The following is a 24380-nucleotide window of genomic DNA, read 5'->3' as shown; positions in this document are numbered from 1 at the left end:
ATAAATACATAAAACTCTCATAATAATCATTTAACAATTTCACGGGTGTGTTTTATTTAGTACACTTTTAAATATACAGTATATTTAATAAATACAGTGTGTCTCTGTTTATTATTTGTTGTCTGTTTCCTAATATGATAATATCTTGTTTAGATCTAGTTTTTAATTAGACGCACTAAAGTTTGGCATCAGTTAGATTAGCTTTATTGAATATAAAAATGTTTTATTCAGGAGGGATGCGTTAAATTGATCAAATTGACAGTAATGACATTCATAATGTTACAAAGATTTCTATCTCAAATAAATGCTGTTCTTTTGGACTCTCTGTTCAGCAAAGAGTCTTGACCGGAGTGATGATGCTGAAAATGTATTAATTCAATATTTAATTAATTCAATCTTTTACATAGAAAACAGTTCCCAGTGTAACCATTTCAGTAAATGATTTGTTCAACAAAATTATTTCTGTTTTACTGTTTTAGCATAAGAGCATAAGATATATCTTTTAAAAATATTTAAAAAATATTACTGAGTATTAAAAATGTTTTGTTTTTATGTCTTTAATAATCAATTAACCAACATATAGCCTTTTCTTTCTTTCTTTCTTTCTTTCTTTCTTTTCCTTTATTTTACAAAATCGCTTGTGCTTTAATTCAGTTAACAGTGACCATAAATAAATAAATATATATAAATATATATATATATATATAATTTTTTTTTTTTTTCAGTAAATTTTATGGTTGTTTGAGAGGTTTTGATAAAAGCTTAAAAAGTCCTGCATCTATGAAAATAATTAATAGTAATAATAACAAATAAACACGGTAGTTTACATTTAATATTTTTCTTTTCCAGAAGCCGACAGTAGTTGTACAATAGGTCTGTTTTTTTCTGAAGGGTTGATTCGAAGACTCTGTAAATAATAGCTAAATAACAGACTGTGTCTGGTGTCACTGGGTTGTATTTTGCAGTAAGTGACTCTTTGTGGGTTTCTCTCTCCACTGAGAGCACTGAGGTTGATTGATGTAGCTTGAGGAGACTGAACACACATCAGACACTCATCCATGCTCCTGCACGGAGAGTATACAGACGACCTGATCTGAGAGCAGTGACGGTGTCTTCTCGACTGTAACGCTCTCAGCAGAAGCAGGAACAGCGGCTCGGCACGCTGCCCATCTGGCTGCCCTCCACACACTGTCCTCCCAGATCAACCAATCAGAGCTGGAGCTCAGCCAGCCCTGTGTGTGTGTGTGAAAGAGAGAGAGCAAAAACACCCACGTCTGAACTGACTTTCCTGTTTTCTGAAACTGTAATGTACAATAACTGGATTGAGTTGAAAAATCAAATTCAGTTAAGCTGAAAAACAGCCCACGGCAACCCTGTAGCAAGCTCGTCTCCTCTGTTGTGACAGGGACAAGGCCCCTGGGCAGCGGGAGTGTGACCAGTCCATCGACAGCATCAACAAGAGCATCAGGGACATCGAGCAGGTGTCCCTCGCCGCCGTGGGTCAGAGTCTGCCGCGCAGAGACGACATCTCTCTGGAGGTACACCAATAACACCTGTCTGTGTCAAAAGCTGCCAGCACTCTATAGTAACATTACGTTTCATTAATGTTGCTCTGGTACACTCTTACTTTCTATTAGGTCTACAACAGCTTGTGTTGTGACATCAAGTGTTATGAATCTATGGAGGGCTAGGAGTGCTGCTTAAAAAAACAAAACATTACAAATTAAATGAATCATCAGTGCATTTATTTACAAATTAAAATGTAAGTACATAAAATTTTTCAACTACAAATTTAACAAATAAATAGACATATGCATGTATTTTTTTTGTAAAAAGTACATTTTGAAATAGAACATTTATATAGCATTGTATAAATGCTATGCACTGCCATGTTGTTCAAAAAAATTGAAGTTCAAATATGGGAGCAGCTAATGAACTTTCAACTGGATTTTAAGACACACACCTATAAAATGTTGCATTTAAAATTTTCATTGAACTACATTTTTAAACAATTACACTTTTTTTAAATCTATTTATTTGCTAGTTTTACAAGTAATTTCTTTACTTTAAGCCTCCAGTTCTCCATATCAGAGATTCAGTGTTATTTTAGCATTATTTAAATACTTCTATAATATTCATAATTTGTAGTAGTTGTCAGTTTTTAATTGTTTTAGTTTTATTTAACAATAACAGCCCTTTTTTGATTTGTATCAAAATGCCTTTCGGGGAATAATAATTGTGTATTTTAGTTTGTTAAAAAACAGAGTTTTTTGTTAAAGTTTTTTACTGGTGATAATGTTAGTATTATTGTTAGAGAGGGCAATGTTGTTCCTTTTTCCATTTAATATCTCAACTATGCATTGTAATATAGTTTTTATGACCAATTTCACCCTCTGAATCAAGCAGATTTATTGTACCTTTAATAGTTTAATAATTTGATACCGTGTCTTTAAAAGTCACAACTAGTAACTCTTACCTGCAACTTTTGCCTCTGTAAACTTCATCCAAAATATCTTAAATTGTGTAGAAGAACGAAACTTTTACGGGTTTGGAACGACATGGGGGTGAGTGATTAATAACCACATTTTCATTTTGGGGTGAAGTAACCCTTTAAGTGATCTAAAATATCTAAGGCAAAATAAGGCATCTCTATGTCTCTAATAAAAAGCCAATATGCTAGTAACATATTTTTTATATTATATACCCACTTTAACCTTGGTATGCCAGTATTATTTTAGTATTTTACCATTTTGGTGATTCTGCTCCCATCAGGCTTTGCAGGAGCAGCTGACGTCCGCCGTGCAGGAGATCGGCCACCTCATTGACCCCATCTCCACTGCAGCGCGAGGGGAAGCCGCTCAGCTCGGACACAAGGTAACGGACACACTTTAAATGTGGAACGGCAAATAATGTTGCCAAATACCAAATGTTCCTGGATCAACAACCTTCTTCATACTTTCATATATTACGTCTTTTTTGTGCAAATCACACAGTGCCACTTGAACAAACAAAGTTTATTGATCACATTATGACAGCATGTCTAAAAACAGGTTTTAATTAAATCCGGCTTTGTTTGTTGCAGTGAGACTGATGCCTGCTGTCTGTAGTGTTTGTCAGCTTGTCGTTCCAATAAATAGCTGGAGAATAAAGAAGTTGTATGAGTTCACTCTATACATCGCTCTTGCCTGAAATATACACAGGAAACTATGTTTGCATGCCAGATAGTCCTTACACGTGTGTGTTTTTCCCAGGTGACTCAGTTAGCAAGCTACTTCGAGCCAGCGATTGTGGCGTCGGTGGGACTGGCGTCTAAACATGCCGACCACCAGCAGCAGATGAACATACTGGATCAAACCAAAACCCTGTTTGAATCTGCTCTACAGATGCTCTACGCTGCCAAAGAGGGCGGAGGAAACCCTAAGGTACGACCCATGGGAAGAACAACACATGGGGGGGGGGGGTTATGAAAAAAGCTTGATGTTCTGAAACCACCTGCAGCATCCGACGACACATTCCCAGAGCTTCAGACTTTTGTCATCTGTATGTTAATGAAGTGGTGCTAATGGGTCTACATTGGCCATCTTTAACCCATCAGCCACCATTTATTTTATTTTTTTTTGTAGGCGACCCACACCCATGATGCCATAGCTGAAGCGGCCCAGTTGATGAAGGAGGCAGTTGATGACATCATGGTGACCCTAAACGAAGCGGCCAGTGAGGGCGGGATGGTGGGCGGCATGGTGGAGTCCATCGCTGAGTCCATTGGAAGGGTTAGTGACTCCACACTGAAAATTAGTGGATGACTGTGTTTCCAAGTCTAATATATAATTTATTTTTCTAATATCAAAAAAGTCCATATAATGATAATAATAATCCTTAAAAAAAATTTAATCCTACTATTATTTTTTTTTTTTGATGATGATGATGATTAACATAAACAATAAGTGTAAAAAAAAAATTAAAAATTAAAAAAAATAACAGTTTGACCCATACAGACAATTAAAATATATTATAGATTATTTATTTATAAATTTTGGTGCCAGACATAAAAAGGAAGTCATTATTTACTCTCAAATTTCACCTGCATTTGTATATCATAAACACTTAAATATAGAAACATAAACTCATTCACAGTCTTATTTAGTCAGATATATTTAAATGTGTTTGTGTTTTTGTAATGGCTACTAAATGGTTTAATCAGCGTTTATATATAATATTTCTAAAATTATTTTAAATCTTGAAAGCAGTAATGCTATTGACAAATACTAATAATATCTAAAAAATAAATACTTAAAAAAAATTGTTTTTAAACAACTGCGTTGAGTGCCATTTACATGTTTGCGCAATTTTGTATTTGTATTTTTTATTTTAGTGTTGATTATTAAAAATGGATAGTAATTAAATTTAAGTTTGGGCTCTGGTGTTAATTGTAACCTTATAGTAGGGCTAATGTAAAAGGGCTCTCTATAGATTAGAGCAGAGGTAGATTTTTATAGATTTCTATTTTTATGAGGTACATTTAAAAAACATTTTAATTCTAATCAAATTAATTTAAAGAAATAGCAATTTGTTCAGTAAAACATAGTTTAATAAAAAAAACACCCCCTTTATATATGTGTGTGTGTGTGTGTGTGTGTGTGTGTGTGTGTGTGTGTGTGTGTGTTTTTAATAATTTATAATAAAAAAAATTGATTTTTTTTTTTATGTAAATTCCCCTTTTTATTAAAATCTATTCTTTTTGTAGAATGCTTTCTGATCAAAGGCACCTCTAGCTGGCACTCGTATGTTAATGTGCCACAGATACTACAGCTGCCTCTCGATCTCATTATTAGACTGAATTGGCACAACATCTCCATTTATCAGCTCTGGATGCACGCAATCTTTCATTATTCTGTCATGACTCACGCTGGAAGACAATGGCAGCCAATTGAATATCTGCACTCTGATCATTTTCTGCGGGATTGATCGCAGCGTCGTGCATATGAATCACGCAAAGATGGTCATTTGTATTAGGACTGGATCCAGCTTTACATCACTGTTATTCGGGGTCTCTTTACTTCGCAGATGGATGAAGGTACACCGCCAGAGCCTGACGGCACTTTTGTGGATTACCAGACCACCATGGTGAAGTTTTCAAAAGCCATCGCCATTACTGCACAGGAAATGGTGAGGACGCTCACTTAAAACGCTTCAACATTTTTAGTCACAGTATCCCAGCTTATGCTTCTGTTATGTGACCCTAGATGACGAAGTCAGTGACCTGTCCGGAGGAGCTGGGTGGACTGGCGTCTCAGGTGACGGTGGATTACAGCCAGCTGGCACAACAAGGCCGTCTGGCAGCTGCCACTGCTGAGCTAGAGGAGGTGAGGATCAGTGCAGCAAGTGTGTCTCTAGCCCCACAGGAGCATTGATCTGAGAAATGCACATTTACAGACACGCTAATGGACGCGCAGATGGCCTAACCCTCACATAAACTCCAGACTTAAGGAAACAGATCACTGATTGTTCTTCTGTGAAACACAAAAGCAGGCCTTTGGAAGTCAAGAATGCTCTTTAACATACTGTGCAATGAAACGATGAACTATTGAACTTTGAGAGGGGGTAGGGAAGACCCTAAATGTCATAAATGTTTTATATGACTTGTGCACAATATTATTATATAGGCCTGCATTTTGACAAAAAAAATGCATTATATTACCTAATTTGATAAGACTGAGTTCAAAAATATAAATAAAAACTTTAATTCACAGGGTTTTTTTTTTTCACTAAATAAGAATAACATTTTTCATTTATCAAAATTAACGCACTTCTCAACACCAGAAGGTTCCATTTTAAAGACAAAATGAAGTATTCAAACTGACTTATCTGCACATACATGTATATATTTAAGAAAAATGTTATTTTTATATATTAAATATATTTATATATAATATAAATTATATGAATACAAATATACAGTATGAATGTAAATACGTGTACATACTTTCAAAATATACACTTATATATTTATACATACATTTATATATAAATAATAAATATATACTGTACACACACATATATTATCTAATCAAACTTGTTTATTTTGGATGCAGTTAATAGCGATTAATCATTTGACACTAACAATTCTTAATAGTTTTAGATGTATTAATATATAAGGAAAATAAGTGTAGAAAAACTAAAAGGAAATAAATAAAGTAGTTGTTCATTAAAATAAAGTTAATATACTTTTGTTCTAACAGAAAGTTAATGTAAAAATCTTTTAAACCATCTTATTGGCACTAGTGTACTATAATCAAATTTCTGAAGCCATTCGATAGATTTGTGTGAGAAATAGATAAATTTGTGCTAGGGTATTTTCTGAAAACTTAATAATTATTCACTCTGAAATCTCATCCACAATAGTGTATCATAAGCACTGAAATATAAGAAAAATAAACTTATTCACACCTTCCTATTTAGTGATTTAGTGCAAAAACATGCAACTTGGTCAGTGTAGTATACTGTAGCTAACCTTATACTTCCATTTTGCATGGTGTTAATCCTGTGAACAAAGGTGCGAATATCAGCTGATACATTTCACACCTTTGCTCTCTTCACTTTAAAAAAAAAAACACATGGACGCAGTAGCCACCAGCTCTCTTCACTATCTTTTTTTCACATAAGCGGCTGATACTGTTACCATAGCAGCCGTGCACCCCCACAAGCATTAAAAGCCCGTTGTGATATTCATAATGAAGAGCCACCCACCCATGGATCTGTGTGTCAGGTAATGAACATACAGTGCTTTCGGGCCCCCTCAAAGGCCGTCACAATCACTTCTTAATTATTGGATAGAGCTTGGTTGAACGGAGGCAGTGGCTTTTAGAGCCGTCACAGAGCACGAATACATTCAGATTCAGAGCCAGATTCACTCTGATTTGGACGCGAGCTCACTCTTTCTTAGACTTGATATCATGGCTGTTTCTAGGTGGGATCTCAGATCAAGACTCGGGTGCAGGAGTTGGGTCACGGCTGCATCTATCTGGTCCAGAAGGCCGGAGCCCTGCAGATGAGCCCGACGGACAGTTTCACCAAGAGAGAGCTGATCGAGTACGCCCGCGCCGTCACAGAGAAGGTAGGCTCGCTCGGGACCACGGGACGCCGTTTCTTCTGTGTAGTTTGCTGCATTACTTTGTTTTGTTTCTATTTACTTTTTATCACGGTATTAGAAAATAATTTTGTTTTTAAAGCCTCTTCTGACTGCACTTAAAAAAACTGCTAATTTATTTAGAGGTATGCTGCACTTGCTAAGGCTCATATTTACATAGAAAATTATATTGAAACTAAAATTGAGACCAGAATATCATACGGACATTAGAGGGGGTGATACCACCCAAAACGCCTTAGTAATAACATAGCAACTACCTAAGACACTTTAGCATCACTTTGGAAACCACCAAAACACCCTAAAAATAGCATAGCAACACCCTGTTGATTACTGACAACACCATAGGAATAGCATATAAACACCTATGCTACCACCCACAACAACCTAACATCACACTGGCAACTAGAGGTCGACCGATATATCGGGCCGATATTTGTCATTTTTTTAGTAGCGCCGATTTAAAGTCAGGCACGTCGGTGGGCAGCCCCATGCTATTGGTGCGCTGGAAAGTGCTACTGCACATGTGAAGCACTCCAAGCCAAAACTTTTGTAAGATTCAACAACAGACCTGGGATATAAAGGTAGTCAGAGAATTTCACTCTGTAAATGGGGTGGAGAAGTTGGCAGCTCTCACACACACTCCAGCGTTACTCCGCCCCGCTCTCAGACAGCACCGCGCTCGGAGAGACAGCTGTGCTGGAGCTGCCCAGAACGGTGAATGACATTTGTTTTGAGACATTGTTTTGATGCAGACAATAGCCAGGTTCCCATCCAACTCATTTGCATTTACGGATGTCAATATTCAATAATTTCCATGATCGATCGTAGTTTAAATTAACGATCAATTAATAACCTTAAAGCTGCAAAATGCGTCTGCAGCGATGATATTATTATTATTTGCAAAAGCCACTTGGAAAAAAGCTTTCTCACCCGAATTAACCGGGTTTTAGTCTGAATAAAATGCTAGTAGCAGGACTGTAAAATGAATAGATGTGATTATGATCATTTGATAGCGTGCCATACGTTTGAGATCATTTATACTTTGCAGACTGTTTCCCATCAAGGAGACCGCTGAATGCGCCTCTTTAAATGGTTTCGTGGTGTTCGTTGTTGTATTTTAAAACGCAATTGCAATGCTTTCAAATGACACTATAGTATTAAAAATAAAATGATCCCAAACGTAACTGTGGCGCTTGTGGCTGTGCTGCGCAGTCAGTGAACCGCTTTTTTCACATCAAACATTTTATGCAAGTATTATGACCAGTACATTATTTGATCCTGTTCTGCAAAATGTTTAAATTGTTTAATTGATTTTTTTTTTTTTTGGTTAACTTTGGATAATTTTTTTTTTTAATACTGTGCAGTGCACAAAATTAAGATTCGAGAGATGGTTCAAGTCAGTGCTCAATAAATGATGGTAAGTTTAGAAATGTTGTGCATCCACTTATTATTAGTGTGACATTTTAGAATGCAAATGAAGGGGAAAACTTCAAGATATCGGCCCTAAAAATCGGCAGCACATATCGGCCATCAGCTGACCCTGACCTCTAAACATCGGCATCGGCTTTAGAAAAACCCATATCGGTCAATCTCTTCTGGCAACCACCAACAACACCCTAAAAAACATAGCAACACCCCTGTTGGGCAGTCACAACAGCCTTCCAATCACATAGCACCACCCTGTCGACTACCCATAACATCCTAGCAACATAGACAGTTAAACACTGTAGCAACCACCGTTATTGCCCTAGAAACCACATATTAATGTTATTGATACCCACTACAACAATCACAATGCAACACTTTCAACTGACCACAACACTCTAGCAACCACATAGCTACAATACTTTAAAAAAGCAACACCTGTGCAACCACACACAACACCCTAGTCATCATATAACGACACTCTTCCAGCTAAACTTGCTACATGATATCAACAGTATAACAACAGCCATAGAACCAGCAGCAACACTGTAGAAACTGCATAGCAATGCCCTGGCAAACACTCACGCTCAGACAGACACAATGAGAGTCTCCTGCTTATTTTTAGTGACTGCACTTTTCATTCTTTGTGTTCCAGCTGTTTTGCTACTGTTGTTGGAATGAATGCCGGAAGCCCCAGTTGGGACTGTATACAGTAGATGACATTTGTCAGTGTGTCAAATTGTCTTTGATTACATCTCAGTAGCTGGAGTCGGTCTGTCCCGCTGTGCTGGTGCTGTGACCCCTCACTGCTTTAAATGAGCTCTGTTAAATGTGTCTACGTCCCCCACCGGCCCCATTCAGTTCAAACCTCAGCTCTCCCTGCAGTCATTTCTATATTAAACATGAATAGAGATGTTGCATTCGAATCCCTCCTTATTGCTTTTCATGTACTCGTGATGACAACTCGTGATGTCGTTCTTTCTCTCTCTCTCTCTCTCTCTCTCTCTCTAGAAAAAATACATATTTGTATTGTAATTGTAAATAAGTTGTCAAAAGGATACTTCATGTAATTGCTTGATTTAAATCATTTAAATTGTTTCATGTATAATAATATTTATAAATAATAATGTTGGTACATTTTTATATATAATAATTTAAATAGTACTTAGAAATGCATAATTTATTGTTATATTTTTAATAAAAAGTATACTATTTTTCGAATATTATAATTTTTAATTTTTAATAAAAATCATAATATTTTTACTTTATAAAACAATTTCTCTTTATAAATATCTGTACTTCTTATTGAATTTTTAATTATATTTTTTATATACAAGACATTCTGAAATTATTGTTATTATATATCAATATTATCATATTTGTATATTTATTGTCAATTTATCTAAATATTGTTATCTATTTCTGTCGTCTATTTAAATTATGTAATTATATTAAACAATCTTTTAAATCTGTTTATTTATAATTATAATACAATACAACGTATGTAATATATGTATTTCTAATTGAACTATTTAAATTATATAACAATCAAAACCTTACAAAAATATTATTGTTGTTATTATTTGTGCAAATAAAAAAACTGTAATTTTAATGTTAATATATTTAATAGATTGAATAAAATAAATGAAAAGTTATTAATTTTGTTATTAATGCTGAAGTAAAGTGCTATAGGCTTGGAAAACTGTCCCAGCTCTGCCTATGGAGTTTATAATGAAGTGTGATCCACTCTCTCCTGCAGGTGTCCATGGTGTTATCAGCGCTGCAGGCTGGTAATAAAGGAACTCAGGCCTGCATAACTGCAGCCAGTTCTGTCTCCGGCATCATTGCTGATCTGGACACAACCATCATGTTCGCCTCTGCCGGCACGCTAAATGCAGAGAACGAAGAGTCTTTCGCAGACCACAGGTAAGACCTAGTGGAACATAACAGTTTCAGCATCTCATACATAAAATGTCAAATGTTTGCTTTATTAACGTCAGCATAATCTTGGGTGTCTCATTGAGTTATCTGAAGCCTATTTGTTCCTGCACACTTCAGAGAGAACATATTGAAAACCGCTAAAGCTTTGGTCGAGGACACCAAGCTGCTTGTGTCTGGTGCTGCATCGAGCCAGGACAAACTAGCCCAGGCGGCCCAGTCCTCTGCCAAAACCATCACACAGCTCACTGACGTGGTCAAACTGGGCGCTGCGAGCATGGGATCAGAGGACCCTGAGACACAGGTGCGTGTTTCACGGTTATAATCTGTCATAATATTTTCACGGCACCAAAATTTCAGACATTACCCAATGCCCAGTGTGTTCTAATTCTGTCTGCGCCTATATTTTTATCCTGGACTATATTTATCCTTTTTTAACCCCTGACAGAGAGTGTAATGAGAATATCATTAGCTCATTAGATTCTCAAATCTCGACATTTGGGTGCAGACACTCTCTGACTCACTCTAACAGCCAGTGGCATGTATCATGACACATCTTTGCCCAAAATCTAAATTACCAGTTGAGGATTAAAAAATCATAATTTATTGTATGGTATTATGTAAGTGGTTCTGATATAGAACTGCACCCCTGGAGGAGTGCAATGCATTATGGGAGTGGATAAAGCCAGTGGCATATCATGACTAAAGGTGGTTGTTATAAAGTCTTCTCTCTCTATATCTCTTTCAGGTTGTACTGATAAATGCAATCAGAGATGTCGCTAAAGCTTTGGCTGAGCTGATTAGTGCCACTAAATGTGCCGCGGGCAAGGCAGCCGACGATCCGTCCATGTATCAGCTGAAAAGTGCCGCCAAGGTATGGTTGGTTGAAGAATGTCGTGTGCATGTCTGTACGTTCCTGTTTGTAAGAAAGCCATTATGTGTCTTAGTGAGGATCATATCTTATTCCGATGACTATCCCTGTGTGTGTGTGTGTGTGTGTACACCTGTCTAACAGCTGGCCCTGTCTCTCATTTTCTTGGCTGGGTGCTGTCTCCTTTAGCTGTCATCTTGGTGTGTGGCCACAAATCAAACCCTATCTTACAGTGATCATAGTGTGTATGTGAGTGACTCAGTGGCCACGCAGCGGGGTACAGAACCAAGCTGTGTGTGTGTGTATGCAGCATAAGGACTGCTTCCTTCCCTTCTCTTCCTTTTTCTGTCTTCTCTCCCAATGCCATGTATGATCTGGTACATGGCAATACGAATTAATTTTGTAAAGCTAATAAAAAAAAGAAAATTACAACGGCACTCGTTTCTGCAGTTATTCTGTGGATCAGTGCATACTGTTTATCATGTGAAGTGAATAGAACTATCTATAGGCTTGTTTAAACAGAAAATGAGCACTTTCTAATCCCTTAATTATTCACCTGGTGCTGTTTAACCTCTTGGATTAACTTCCACATACATGCAACATGATATGTTTTATTTAACATACTGAAATAATGAAGTGTTATGCAGTTGTGACCTTAATGGAAATATTTTTACATTCTTCCAACATATGGTGACTTCAGTTCCTCTGAGATTTTGCTTTAGACATTGTATATGTTAGTTTATTCAGTGTGTGTTGAAAGTAGTCATGGCATCCCTCAGGGCTTTGTCTTAGGCCCTCTTTTGTTTTTAAGGTTTCCTTCTTTTTTCTTTTGTGTTTAAAATGTTGCCTAATGCAAGATTTATAATCCATTACAGACCTCAGCTGTGGTCCATTAAAAGGTCCCGTTTGATCACCTGACTATATGCTGATGTTTTGATGTATGATTTACAGTAGATTTGAATGTTTTACCTTAAAATAAACATTATCTGGTTGACCTGTCTTATATTTCACTGAACTGTTCGATTTAGCTGTTCTTGTCGTAGTATTGCATCTGACCATATTTCATTTTCTTAGGTGTAAAACTGGCCACAAAACTGTTGTCTAGTTGAGTGCACGTATGCTGTGATCAATAAAGCAGTAAACAAGAGTCCCAAGCCAGTCCGAGACTTTGACTTCCCTATGTTTTACAGGTGATGGTGACGAATGTGACCTCTCTGCTGAAAACTGTGAAAGCGGTGGAAGATGAGGCCACTCGCGGGACGAGGGCTCTTGAAGCCACTATTGAGTGCATCAAACAGGAACTCACTGTACGGAACTTTCTTTGTTTGAATATTAAAATATTCCAAGAGATAATGTGCTTTCCACACTTGAAAAAAAAGTCCCTTAAAAGGGAACATACAGTCATTATTTTTTCACCCTCATGCTGTTCCAAATCTGAATGACTCTCTTTTCTGGAACACAAAAGAAGATATTTTAAAAGTCAATGGGATCTAAACAACATTGTATGGATAAAACAAAACAGAGACATTTGTCAAATTGCCATCTTCTATTCTTTTAAGCACTTGGAAATAGTTAGTACATGTCATGCTCATTTTGATTTTAATTAAGATTCTAATACAATCAACTTGTATTACAATCTGGCTGTGAAATAGTAACAATTAGGTCCAGCCTAATTAATTTTAGCCCAGACAGAGTTAAAAACTCATCCATCTGTAATATGTACTGGTAATACAGAATAATACACCATGCGAGTGTTTGCCTGTCCTCCACCTACTCCTCGTTCTCCTTCTCCCATGGGCATCCCTACTCCACTTATCACAGGCCGTGTGACAGATTGAAATAGTGGTACAGGAAGGCAAGAGATTTATCTTTTGATTTAATGCTCCTGTTATCAGATGCCCATCAGGACTTTAGGAAATCCTGATGACATTACTGTATTAGTGCACAGAAAATCGTCCCTGGTAATGTGACCGATTCAAAAAATGTACGATTCACTTAAGATCTGTAGATGTTATTTCTGTTATTCATCAAATATTTCTTAATTTCCCTGACTGTTGCATAATCTGCTTTCCAGTTTTTCCAGTCCAAGGACGTTCCGGAGAAATCTACCACCCCGGAAGAGTTCATCCGCATGACCAAGGGCATCACCGTTGCAACAGCCAAAGCTGTGGCAGCAGGCAACTCTGCTCAGCAGGAGGACGTGATATCCACTGCCAACCTGAGCCGCAAAGCCATCTCCGACATGCTGACCACCTGCAAGGTGCTTATCCACCATCACACGGACATATGCCCTTTCACACAAACACAATCTCACCGTATGCTGACCAACTGTAACACTTGAATTCCAACAAAATGTGTTTATGTACACTCTTCATGATGTGCAATGAATGCCGTTTGCTCTATTTCTCAATGTCATTTGGCACTAACCTACTTTTGACTCCTAAATTATGCCCTCTAGTGTCTTCATGATGTAATGCAGTTCCCTCATTCCACACATTCTTATAAAGCTAGAGATTTTTCCCTCAAAATCCCCAAAATCTGCAGATTCCATCCGGAGCTAATCATCAAGTACTATAAATGTGTGTTTGTGTCTTGCAGCAAGCCGCGTACCACCCAGAAGTGAGCGAGGATGTGAGGAATAAAGCTCTGCTCTACGGCATCGAGTGCACCACCGGATACATCGACTTGCTCGAACACGTCCTGCTCGTGAGTGGGCGCGCAGACAGCTTTTACAGGATGTGTTTGTGCTTGGGTTTCTGTGATTAACCTCAAGTGTTTACTCCACACAGGTCCTGCAGAAACCCACAGCCGAACAGAAACAGCAGTTGGCCGTGCTGTCCAAGAAAGTGGCGGGCTCAGTCACAGAGCTCATCCAGACTGCCGAAGCCATGAAAGGTGAGCACGCACAAAACGATATGCTACAGTAATTAAAATTTTTGCATTTTTTGGTCCCAAAGTATTTGTCTTTATTGAATATTGATGGAGAAACACAATCCTTAATATTCTGGAAAAAGTCAGAATCAGGAGAGAAATATGCACAGATCAAACACCATTTGCAAGTAAAAACTGACAAAAACAAGTTCAAACAGATATCTTGATGTATTTTGATATGAGAGAGCAAAAGCAGATGGACATTTTAACTTCAATATTGCCTATTGCCTTTTTTATATATTTATAAAAAAATTCCAAAATCCAAATATAATGAGAAAAATCAAACACATTTAATTTAATTCTGCCAATGATGGGTTTCCATATTCTGCTGAGGTTTCCGCAAGCACAGATCTCTTGCGGGCCTGGTAATGGTTTATGAGTTTGAGAGGTAATGGGGAAAATTTCAGGACAATTGAGCTGAACTTGTGCAGGTTTAATGGAGCCATTGGGCTGATGGTGCTCTCTTGCTCTTTTCTATAACACTACTTTGTTGTTTTTCCTTTTCTGCCACAGATGGAGGTGAGTATGATACACAGTGTTGTTTTTCTCCTCTGTCAGGCCAAACACATGCAGACGGACTTGAGTCACTGACCAGCATGGACACACACACTCATACAATGAGTTAAAGTGTGAGAGAAAAGAGAAGAAGGGATAGCATTGAATTCCCTCAGGTTTAACATAATCCTCAAACACATTCTCACCATCTGTTTTCACAAGCTGTTTGAACAAAACAGAGGTCTTTTAGAGCCTCTTGAACGTCAGTAAATGAGAATGTATTTGCAAAGCACATTTGTTACATGAATGGCAATTAACGTAAAGATGTGCTTGTTCATCTAAGCAATTAATGAATGATTGTGACTTTAATAACCTGCCAGTCAGCACTAAGAACAGCGTTTATCCTCAAGTTATAGTTATTAAAGGTTGTGTCATCCTTTTATTATCATAAATAATACAAACTGCTGCCCTTACCAAAATTTCCCATGGTAAACAGTTTTTTTCTAATTTAAAAGAGAACTTATATTTGGCAAACGTGGCTTTTTTTTTTTCTACCTTGCATAAATATATATATATAAACAGTTTCTGTAGAATATTAACATCTACATAGTGACTGGTGTTTGATGGAAAGTTCTCATTTTTGTACGAGTCTTGTGGTGGAATGTGATTTTCTCTGTACAGGAGGTTATTGGTTCGAATCCCCATCGCATGGTTTTTTTTTTCTTTCATTTTTTTCTTGGTTTATTTTGTCATGTCATACTATGTGTTTACTCTTTCCGTGTGAATGTATTCTATATCAGTAATGTACGTGATTTGAAAATGAGTGTCATGTTGACTTAGTTTGCTCATCCTCTCAGGTTCAGAGTGGGTGGACCCAGAAGACCCCACGGTGATAGCAGAGACAGAGCTCCTGGGTGCTGCTGCGTCCATCGAGGCCGCGGCCAAGAAACTGGAGCAGCTGAAGCCCAGAGCCAAACCAAAGGTATCCTTCCATCCATCCATACATTTTCTGAATCCAAACACACACACACTGCTGTGCTCAGCCCGCCAGCACAGCTATGTCAGATCAGTTCCACCAAGGGCTGCGGGATCATTTCATTCCTGTTTTTGTATTCGGGGGGGGGGTGTTATTTTTGTCATTTTAGGACTTCAAGACTTGGATGTGGTGTGGAACACCAGGATGTGGTGTTCTTGTTGGTGTTTGGGAAGTTTTGCTCACATCTGTGTAGCTTCGTCATTGTTTTTGTACGTTCAAAATTTGAGATCGAAAAGATCGTCTGGTTTTTGGTTTGTTGGGCTGTTTTGTGATCTGTCCTGCATCTCAATTATTCAGTAGTATCATGAAGTTTCATTTTAGAGCATGCTGAAACTCATCTCCAAGAAGGTCAGCACTTTTTAGAAATGATTTTCCCTGAAGCACTTTTATTGTTTCATCCATCTGTATTATAGCTCAGCTGTCAGTGATGCTTTTCACCTAAAAACCATTCATCCACATTTTGCCGCTCAGAGCTGAAACCGTTTCCCCCCTTGGGTGTGTCAGTGACTCACATTTACTGCCACAGACAGAACACTGAACAGAGAGACAACATCCATCTATCGTCTTGTATATCTGTCTGTCTGTCTGTCCCTCCAGCTGCTCTTTAACACTCTGTCTCACGATGTTGTGTTAGTCGGATCAGGTTCATATATTCTGGAAAAAAGGATGAACAGGAGGCTGTTGTAATGTCGTGACCTTCAGTCCATTTCGACATTCATTGTTGATTTTTCATTCCATTAGCCTCTGCAGAGTCTGATAAACCACATTTCAAAGACTGTAGCACATTATAGCACATGAAGGTGCTTGTTCGCTGTTACATGTTTTACAATGATGCTGAAATTCAGCACATATCAGGATACAATGTCCTTGGTGTTTATTATCGCCCTTGGAGCTTACGGTTTCCCCTATCTTCATTCCTCACTTCCCTCTTTAGCGTTCCCTCCTACTGTATATCTATCCTTGTCTTTTCCCTGCTGTCCCAGCATGCCCTGCTCTCTTGTGCTCTCCTATCCTCTCCTCTCTTTCCCCCACGTTCTGGAGGTGAGGTAGACCTGGAAGCCTTTCTGCAGGGCTCTGTTTGATATGTTTGATATATTAGGTTGTTATTCTGTCCAACTATATATCAAACATATTCCTACAGTGTCCTGCTCTGTCTCCAGACTTGTGTGTGTTCTGTTTATGACTTGTTCATGAACGTGTGTGTGTTTTTGGGGCTTCAGACAGATCAATTTGTGTAGGTAGCATGCAAGGCTATGTCTTAGGTCCGTTAGAGTTGTGCCGTTTCCTTTGACGCTGTTGATTCTGAACAGTGTGAACCTAAGTGGCACCTCCATGCCACAAGGTGTCACTCTCAGATCACTTTGTCGAAGTTACATCTAACCTTTTCCCTATTATCAGCTTGGGCTGTGTTTGAAATAGCATACTGCCATACTACTAAGACTATTATTGCAGTACAGTATGTAGTATGCTTTTTGCACCACATTTTCATCAAAGTTTTAGTATAACAAGAGCACATAGTGCACTTGTTGTAACCATCCATTTCCAGTTTGATAAATTAACTAGAAGAAATATCTGCAACATTTGCAACATCACTAATATTTATTTCATCATACTTTTAAAACCGAAGGGATTCAACATGCAAAGTAAATGTTATTTTCACATCATGTGACAACAGTGTGGCATACTGCTGTATGGTTTTCACTTGTTTTTTTTAAACAGTTATATGCTGTACAGTATACTGTAGGCTAGTATTCCATTATAGTGGAATAAAGAGAATGTACAAAATAGCATATTTACCATACTATTTGTGATATTATTGCAGTATGCATTATGTATATTGTCATAGCATCCACACTGCATAGTTTACCGTATCCCACAATGAAATGCTCCTTCCATTTCACATTTCATGCATACAAAAATTAACATTGTGTACATACAATATGTACTGGAAATGTATTACAAGCAGACTAGTAATATGCTGGTTATGAACAAACTAATACTCTTTGTTTGTGTAGTGCAACATATGTAAATCTGTCTTTCAAAGGAGTTTGACATAATGGCTTGGTGAGAAGATTCTTGCCACTCCATTAGCATAGATAAAGCATTTCATCTTTATAATAACTGCATATATTTGTAGGAAATATCATGGTTTCATGTCTAGCCATCAGCCAGTGAGCCAAGAGTATTCATTACAGTTAATAAGGCCACAATCTACAGTTTGTTACGTCTCTTGCTTTCTTATTTACGCAGCAAGCCGATGAGTCTCTAGACTTTGAGGAGCAGATCCTGGAAGCGGCAAAGTCCATCGCTGCAGCAACCAGCGCTTTGGTCAAATCTGCATCGGCCGCACAAAGAGAGCTTGTAGCACAGGGCAAGGTACTAAAATCATGGAACATAGGCTATTACATTTGTCTACTTTTACGATGTAGTTATTGCTATTAATAAGTAATTGTTTGTTTTAACTTGAAAACCTGAAACAGAAATTGCCTGCGCAATTATCTGAACTAGACGAAGCTGAAGCACTGAAATTATTAAATCTAAAATGCAATGAAAATAAAACATTGAAAACCACATAAAATTACTACAACTTTACAATTAAAATGAAGTTAACATTTTAAAAATAAAATCAAATGATATAATAGTATACAACATTATATAATAGGACATGAATAATACTGAAATGGCACTGCTACTTTAATATTTTTCTGTATTTATATTTTTCTGTAGGTGGGCTCCATCCCTGCCAATGCAGTAGATGATGGCCAGTGGTCCCAGGGTCTAATATCAGCTGTAAGTTCTTAAAATCAACAATTTTAATTGAAGTGAAATTTCTTTTTACAAGAAGCATCAGCTAAAAGACAATTATTCATTTAAACCTTAACCTCTTTCAGGCCCGAATGGTTGCGGCCGCCACTAGTAACCTGTGTGAGGCTGCTAACGCTTCAGTCCAGGGTCACGCCAGCGAGGAGAAGCTCATTTCCTCCGCCAAACAGGTGGCGGCTTCCACCGCTCAGCTGCTGGTGGCCTGTAAAGTCAAAGCAAACCAGGACTCAGAGGCTATGAGGAGATTACAGGTTACAGTCACTTGAATGATACAAAATCATGAGAGATCCAAGTGAATTATTCAGTTAAAAAGAAATTGGTTTTGTGTTTGCACAGGCTGCTGGTAACGCAGTGAAGAGAGCGTCTGACAACCTTGTGAAGGCAGCGCAGAAAGCAGCCTTTGATAAAGCCGAAGACAACAGCGTGGTGGTTAAAACCAAATTTGTAGGAGGAATTGCTCAGGTGAGATTCTTTCCAGTTTTTGAATATTCCTTGACTTCTGAAGTAATGCTGTGCTCCTTTCAAAAGAAATGTGACATTTATGGATCTACCAATCCGTCAGCCGGGTTTGAAAGCTGTGTTTTTGTACCAAGCATCCACAGCTGCCATCTTACACTGGGCTGCCGTTTCCGCAAACAGCTCATTTTCACATTTCATCCCGGGCCAAATGCACATTAATTAAAGACTGTGTGTCTGCCCATTCAAAGCTTCCTTCCTCCCAGAATGCTTTCATGTCTTGTGTTCATCTTGAAAGGGCATTGGGATATTGTGAACATCAGAGAAAGCCCGTTGAGTGTTTGCATGCAACATTGAATCCTTGCCAGCACAACAAAAAGAAGAGTCAGCCCCTCTTCAGATGCTCAAGACTTGATCTATCCATCTCATTCCTTAAATGCACAAAAATGTTACTGTCTTTGGAAAATATAAAGGGATGCCTATTGCAGATCCAGACTCATTTTTTTCCAGCATAGTTATGCTAAAATTACACATTGCACTAAAAATATGAATCTTTTTCTCTCTTTCACTGAGACAGCAGCTGAAGGAAAAACTAATTAAAAAAAAAAAACCTGAAAGGAAACGCATCCCTTGGCTGTAATTTGTAAGCTTTATTTATGTATCATTGTACCACAAACGATTTGGCTGTCTTCACCTAAGGAAACTTGTTTTAAACAATCCACAAGACTGATTAGAGAACGTTTTTTAGATCTGAAACTTCAACATTGAATACAAACATTGGAACTCATTTTTGAAACATGAAAATAAAGAATTTCTGTGTGCATTGTTTAGAAACCAGTTCTTAAATAAATTGTTGAGTTTATGCTTGGAATGAGCAGAATAAATCTTTGTAAATCATTCTTGCATTCATGTTTACACTCATGCAATGCAAGCGTAACTAATTTGTTCAAACCATTCATAATGATTTTCCAATCAGGCTGCATTTATTTATGCAGAAAACACAAGAAAAAAAACATTTTTGGTAGCTGTTGCTAAAAAATAAAAATTATGTAATCTGTTGCATTTGTCACCTTCATGCATAAAATGAGCAGAATTCATTTGTTTAAGCCATTTTTGCAGAAATTGCATTCATCTGCATTTGTTGCATTTATACATCACAAGCAACCAAACCTGTAAAACACATTATTGCATACATTGCCACAATGATCAACAGTCAGGTTTTATTGATTTGTGCATGAAACAGAAGAATGCATTTCATAAAACCTTTCCATTACAGTAATTTGTTGCATTCATATCACATTCATGAATGCAACAAGAACAAGTTTCCCATTTCATTTGCATTTGTCGCTTTCAGGCAACACAAGTCAAACAAATGTCTGTAAACGGCTTTTAGTAAACCTTTGCATTCATGTCACATTAATTCATGAAACATGACCAGAAATAATTTGTGGTTCAAAAGCAGTAAACCATGAAACCATTCTTAATTTTTCACAAATATTGCACATTCAGTGGCTAATAGTTTTGCATTGTTTCCAGATCATTGCAGCTCAGGAGGAGATGCTAAGAAAAGAGAGGGAGTTAGAAGAAGCCCGGAAGAAGCTCGCCCACATCCGACAGCAGCAATACAAGTTCCTGCCCAGCGAACTGCGAGAAGACCAGAGCTGAACACGCCTCGTCTGATTGGACGCGACGGATCATGATTGTTACGGATGATTGGCTGCTCCTTGTATGCAGAGCTAGAGATGTCACACATCATTGATTGTGTAACTGTCAGCTGACTGGTTAAAGTTAAATGTGATTGGCTCACACGGGATTAGCGCCACTGACTGGCTGTATGTTGGAGTATGAATGGATTTCCTCTTACATAGGGCTGATATTTTATGTTCGTGTTTTTTTGCGTGACTGTGTGTTTTACGTATCAATAGTATGCCACTCATTGGCGATAGCCTACCATAAGGATCTCGATAACTAAACTTACACAATGCTAGTGCATCAAGTTTTATAATGTGAAACTATTAATATCTGAACCTGGCAGCCAAAAACAAGACAAATTTTCCTCATGAAGTATGATGTCAGACCGTAAGCTTTCATTATTCGCACGAGTCGCGTGACGATAAGCTTCGAACGCCTCTAGAATGCACTGCTCGAGAATCCCACTCTAGAACTGTATTATGTTCGTAAGGTTATGAATTATAGGTAGTTATAAGGAAAGAATGTTCTGGTGTGCTTTGTCGTGTTATTTATTGTTAGCAGAATTAATAGAGTAGCTTCCCGCTTCTCTTTGCGTTTGTTGGTCTAGTTGTGGGCTAAAATGAGGTTGATTCATGCAATTAGAGTCCTTTTATTAAGTCCTCTCTTCATACCTCAGCTGTGGCCCAGATTATCACAGTTCCCATGATTCCTCTGTGCGTCTAAACTTAGTCAGGTGGACAGGAATGAGGTTTGCCCAAACACAACGGATATGTTTGGAATAACACGCTATCACACTACTCGTACCATTTCAGATGGCATTCTGTATCCCATAATGCAATGCCAATTGTCTTTTTTATTTTCATTTCTGTTTTATGAATGAACAAAATGTAATACTAGCCTCAATTTTGGCTGGCATACTAACCAAATACTAGCCTTTTTTTAACACGAAATTGGATGAAAATGCAAAAAAAAAAACTATTATAGGGAATAACAGTATACGTAGCAATGTTATATCCCACAATGCATTGTGGTTCTTTTTTTTCCAGTGTAATGAATTGACAAGAAATAATACTAGCTTCAGTTGCCATAATACATACATATATTTTATGTGCGTCAAACTTTTTGAAACCTTTTCTATAAAATTTGGATTAAAATGTGAAACAAAAAAGTAGAAAAATTTACTAGACATAATTAAATGTGCATAAAAATAATAATACGGTCATGTTTCAACACACAACACGCTACACTACGTTGCACAGTATGCAGTATGAAGAAACTATATAACTATATCCCACAATGCAGTGCGCTCAAATTCGTTTTTAATTTCCAGTGTGATGAATAAACAAAAACCTAACACCAGACACAGTTTTGGCTGAATTCAAAATACTGTAGCATGCTACATATCTTTTATTCGGGGCAAAATGTAAAATGAATCTGAAAAACCTTTTGAAAACGATCCGAATTAAATATGAATAATTATGAGGTTGTGCGTCAACAATTACTGTTTGCAAACTGTGCACTATTTAACATACTATTTTTTAAATAGTAGATCGTAAAAACATGCTGGCATTTCATTCCGCTACGCAAGAAGAAAAACTTTACGCAAAATGCGCCAAACAAACTACGTGGTGACGTCATGTGACGACAATGCACACTTACCGTTTTAAATGTTTATTATCAGTAAATCGTAATAATAATCCAGACTGTTTCACATACTGTTTTTAAAACAATAGTAAGCACTATATAGTATATACTGTGCAGTATGCAGTACGCAGAGCGCTAGTATTCCATTCCGAACGCAGCCAGAATCTAGTGTTGTACTTTCTAATATCACAGTTCTTAACGCACAGCTGTTATGAACAGCGGGAAGCGCCACATCAGTAGCTTTGTTGGATTCAATGGCGTCAGTGTAGTCTTACCTGCAAATAACACGTCTCTTCTGCTTATTGTGTGCTTCGTGTGTGTTTAAGGTTTGAAAATCCCAGTGGAATCTTTTACGAGGGCGAAATTCCCGTTTCATTTCCTGTTTGCATTGTGGCACTTACAAGCTGAGAACTGACCGTTGTGACTTCAGATCTGGACTGCATTGTGTCATAGTGCCTTATTCTGACTTTCTTCAGTAGCTCAGTGTGTGCAAGTTGCTCTTAAATGCTGCTTGCGGACCAGATTTCACTGGAATTTAATGTTTAAGTGTTGGGGATCAGCAACAGAGCTCCGTCTAACGATACTGAGCAAGTATAAACCTCGTCCGTCTTCAGATGTCTTTTGTCCATTTCAAACTAGCTTTGGATGTGTACAGCGTTGCTTCCAGTACTGAGGTCTAAAGATGCACTTGCCTCATACTGGCCGCACTATGAACTGTTCAGACTTTTAGATGAAAAAAAGTGAACAAACCTTGATTAGGAAAAGGAAGGATGTCATTGTTTCTGTCAGCACTGACTGCTTTCAGCTTGTCCACGTGAAGAAGAATATTAAAATGTCCCAAAAAAGAACAAGGTCATCTTGCTTTTCATTTCAATAAACCACTATGTATGAAGTTTTGTTTGTTTGTTTACTTGGAGATATAGCTATAATGAAGATATTGCAATATGTGGTTGAACATGTGGTGTCTTTCAGTGGAGCCGAAGAAAACAGCAAGAACTATCGCCTTCTTTTGACATAGAGTTAGGGCTGTCTTTAATCAACTGACATAGTCACATTAATGATAATATTAATAATGAACATTAAAATGCTGTATGTATAATATTTATCTGGTCATGAAAGTATTTTTTGTATTGCCCTGAAAATAAAGAGTTTCAACAAAGTCTGATTTGTGAAAGCATTTTTTGGGGAGGTGGGCGTTTATAATTAGACAGGATTTTGAATATTATTAATAGTACATTTTATTTTAGTGTCCTTGTTACACATCTTACATGTACTTACTATAGTAGTAACAGAAAATTGTACATAAGTACAAGCAACTATTTGAGAAACCAATTCCTAACCTTAATTATATAGTAAATATTGGTTAATATTTATTAATATCAGTCAGTAATTAGTTGTATAATAATTACACTGTAATGAGGGCACATGCAACAATTGTATGTTATATATTTAAATGTAATTATTCAGTTGTAATTATTTTGAATATATACAGTACAGACCAAAAGTTTGGAAACATTACTATTTTAATGTTTTGAAACAAGTTTCTTCTGCTCATCAAGCCTGCATTTATTTGATCAAAAATACAGACAAAAACAGTAATATTGTGAATTATTATTACAACTTAAAATAATAGTTTTCTATTTGAATATACTTTTAAAAAAATATATTTATTCCTGTGATGCAAAGCTGAATTTTCAGCATCATTACTCCAGCCTTCAGTGTCACATGTAACATCCAGTCTATCACAAATCATTCTAATATTCTGATTTATTATGAGTGTTTATGAGTGTCCTTGCTGAATAAAAGTATTGATTTTATTTAAAAAGAAGAAAGAAAGAAAAATTACTGACCCCAAATTACTGACCAGTTGTGTATATTGTTATTACAAAATATTTATATTTTAAAAACGTAGCTTTTTTTTT

General features: G+C 37.2%; 1 protein-coding gene across 3 annotated transcripts in view; it reads left to right on the top strand.

Moving 5' to 3' along the window:
- The window catches only part of tln2b (talin 2b), a 161475-nt gene extending 137855 nt beyond the window's left edge, over nucleotides 1-23620 (top strand). For 2 of the 3 annotated variants that reach the window (XM_026202816.1, XM_026202817.1), the window contains exons 38-58: nucleotides 1406-1538; nucleotides 2773-2874; nucleotides 3252-3422; nucleotides 3624-3770; nucleotides 5065-5166; nucleotides 5244-5363; nucleotides 6968-7114; nucleotides 10332-10498; nucleotides 10631-10814; nucleotides 11259-11384; nucleotides 12572-12688; nucleotides 13456-13641; nucleotides 13980-14087; nucleotides 14171-14276; nucleotides 14826-14831; nucleotides 15665-15789; nucleotides 18094-18219; nucleotides 18571-18633; nucleotides 18735-18917; nucleotides 19003-19128; nucleotides 20659-23620. In XM_026202816.1, the coding sequence (XP_026058601.1) occupies nucleotides 1406-1538; nucleotides 2773-2874; nucleotides 3252-3422; nucleotides 3624-3770; nucleotides 5065-5166; nucleotides 5244-5363; nucleotides 6968-7114; nucleotides 10332-10498; nucleotides 10631-10814; nucleotides 11259-11384; nucleotides 12572-12688; nucleotides 13456-13641; nucleotides 13980-14087; nucleotides 14171-14276; nucleotides 14826-14831; nucleotides 15665-15789; nucleotides 18094-18219; nucleotides 18571-18633; nucleotides 18735-18917; nucleotides 19003-19128; nucleotides 20659-20787 (2674 nt within the window). In that variant the 3' untranslated portion in view covers nucleotides 20788-23620. The remainder of the gene's footprint in view (nucleotides 1-1405; nucleotides 1539-2772; nucleotides 2875-3251; nucleotides 3423-3623; nucleotides 3771-5064; nucleotides 5167-5243; nucleotides 5364-6967; nucleotides 7115-10331; nucleotides 10499-10630; nucleotides 10815-11258; nucleotides 11385-12571; nucleotides 12689-13455; nucleotides 13642-13979; nucleotides 14088-14170; nucleotides 14277-14825; nucleotides 14832-15664; nucleotides 15790-18093; nucleotides 18220-18570; nucleotides 18634-18734; nucleotides 18918-19002; nucleotides 19129-20658) is intronic. The other variant, XM_026202818.1, reaches the window with a different exon arrangement.
- Nucleotides 23621-24380: the final 760 nt, after the last annotated feature.

The sequence above is a fragment of the Carassius auratus genome, chromosome 25, assembly GCF_003368295.1.
Source record: "Carassius auratus strain Wakin chromosome 25, ASM336829v1, whole genome shotgun sequence".
Lineage (NCBI taxonomy): Eukaryota > Metazoa > Chordata > Actinopteri > Cypriniformes > Cyprinidae > Carassius > Carassius auratus.
The sequence above is the reverse complement of the archived record's forward strand: the minus strand, read 5'-3'. Positions and strand labels throughout refer to the sequence as shown.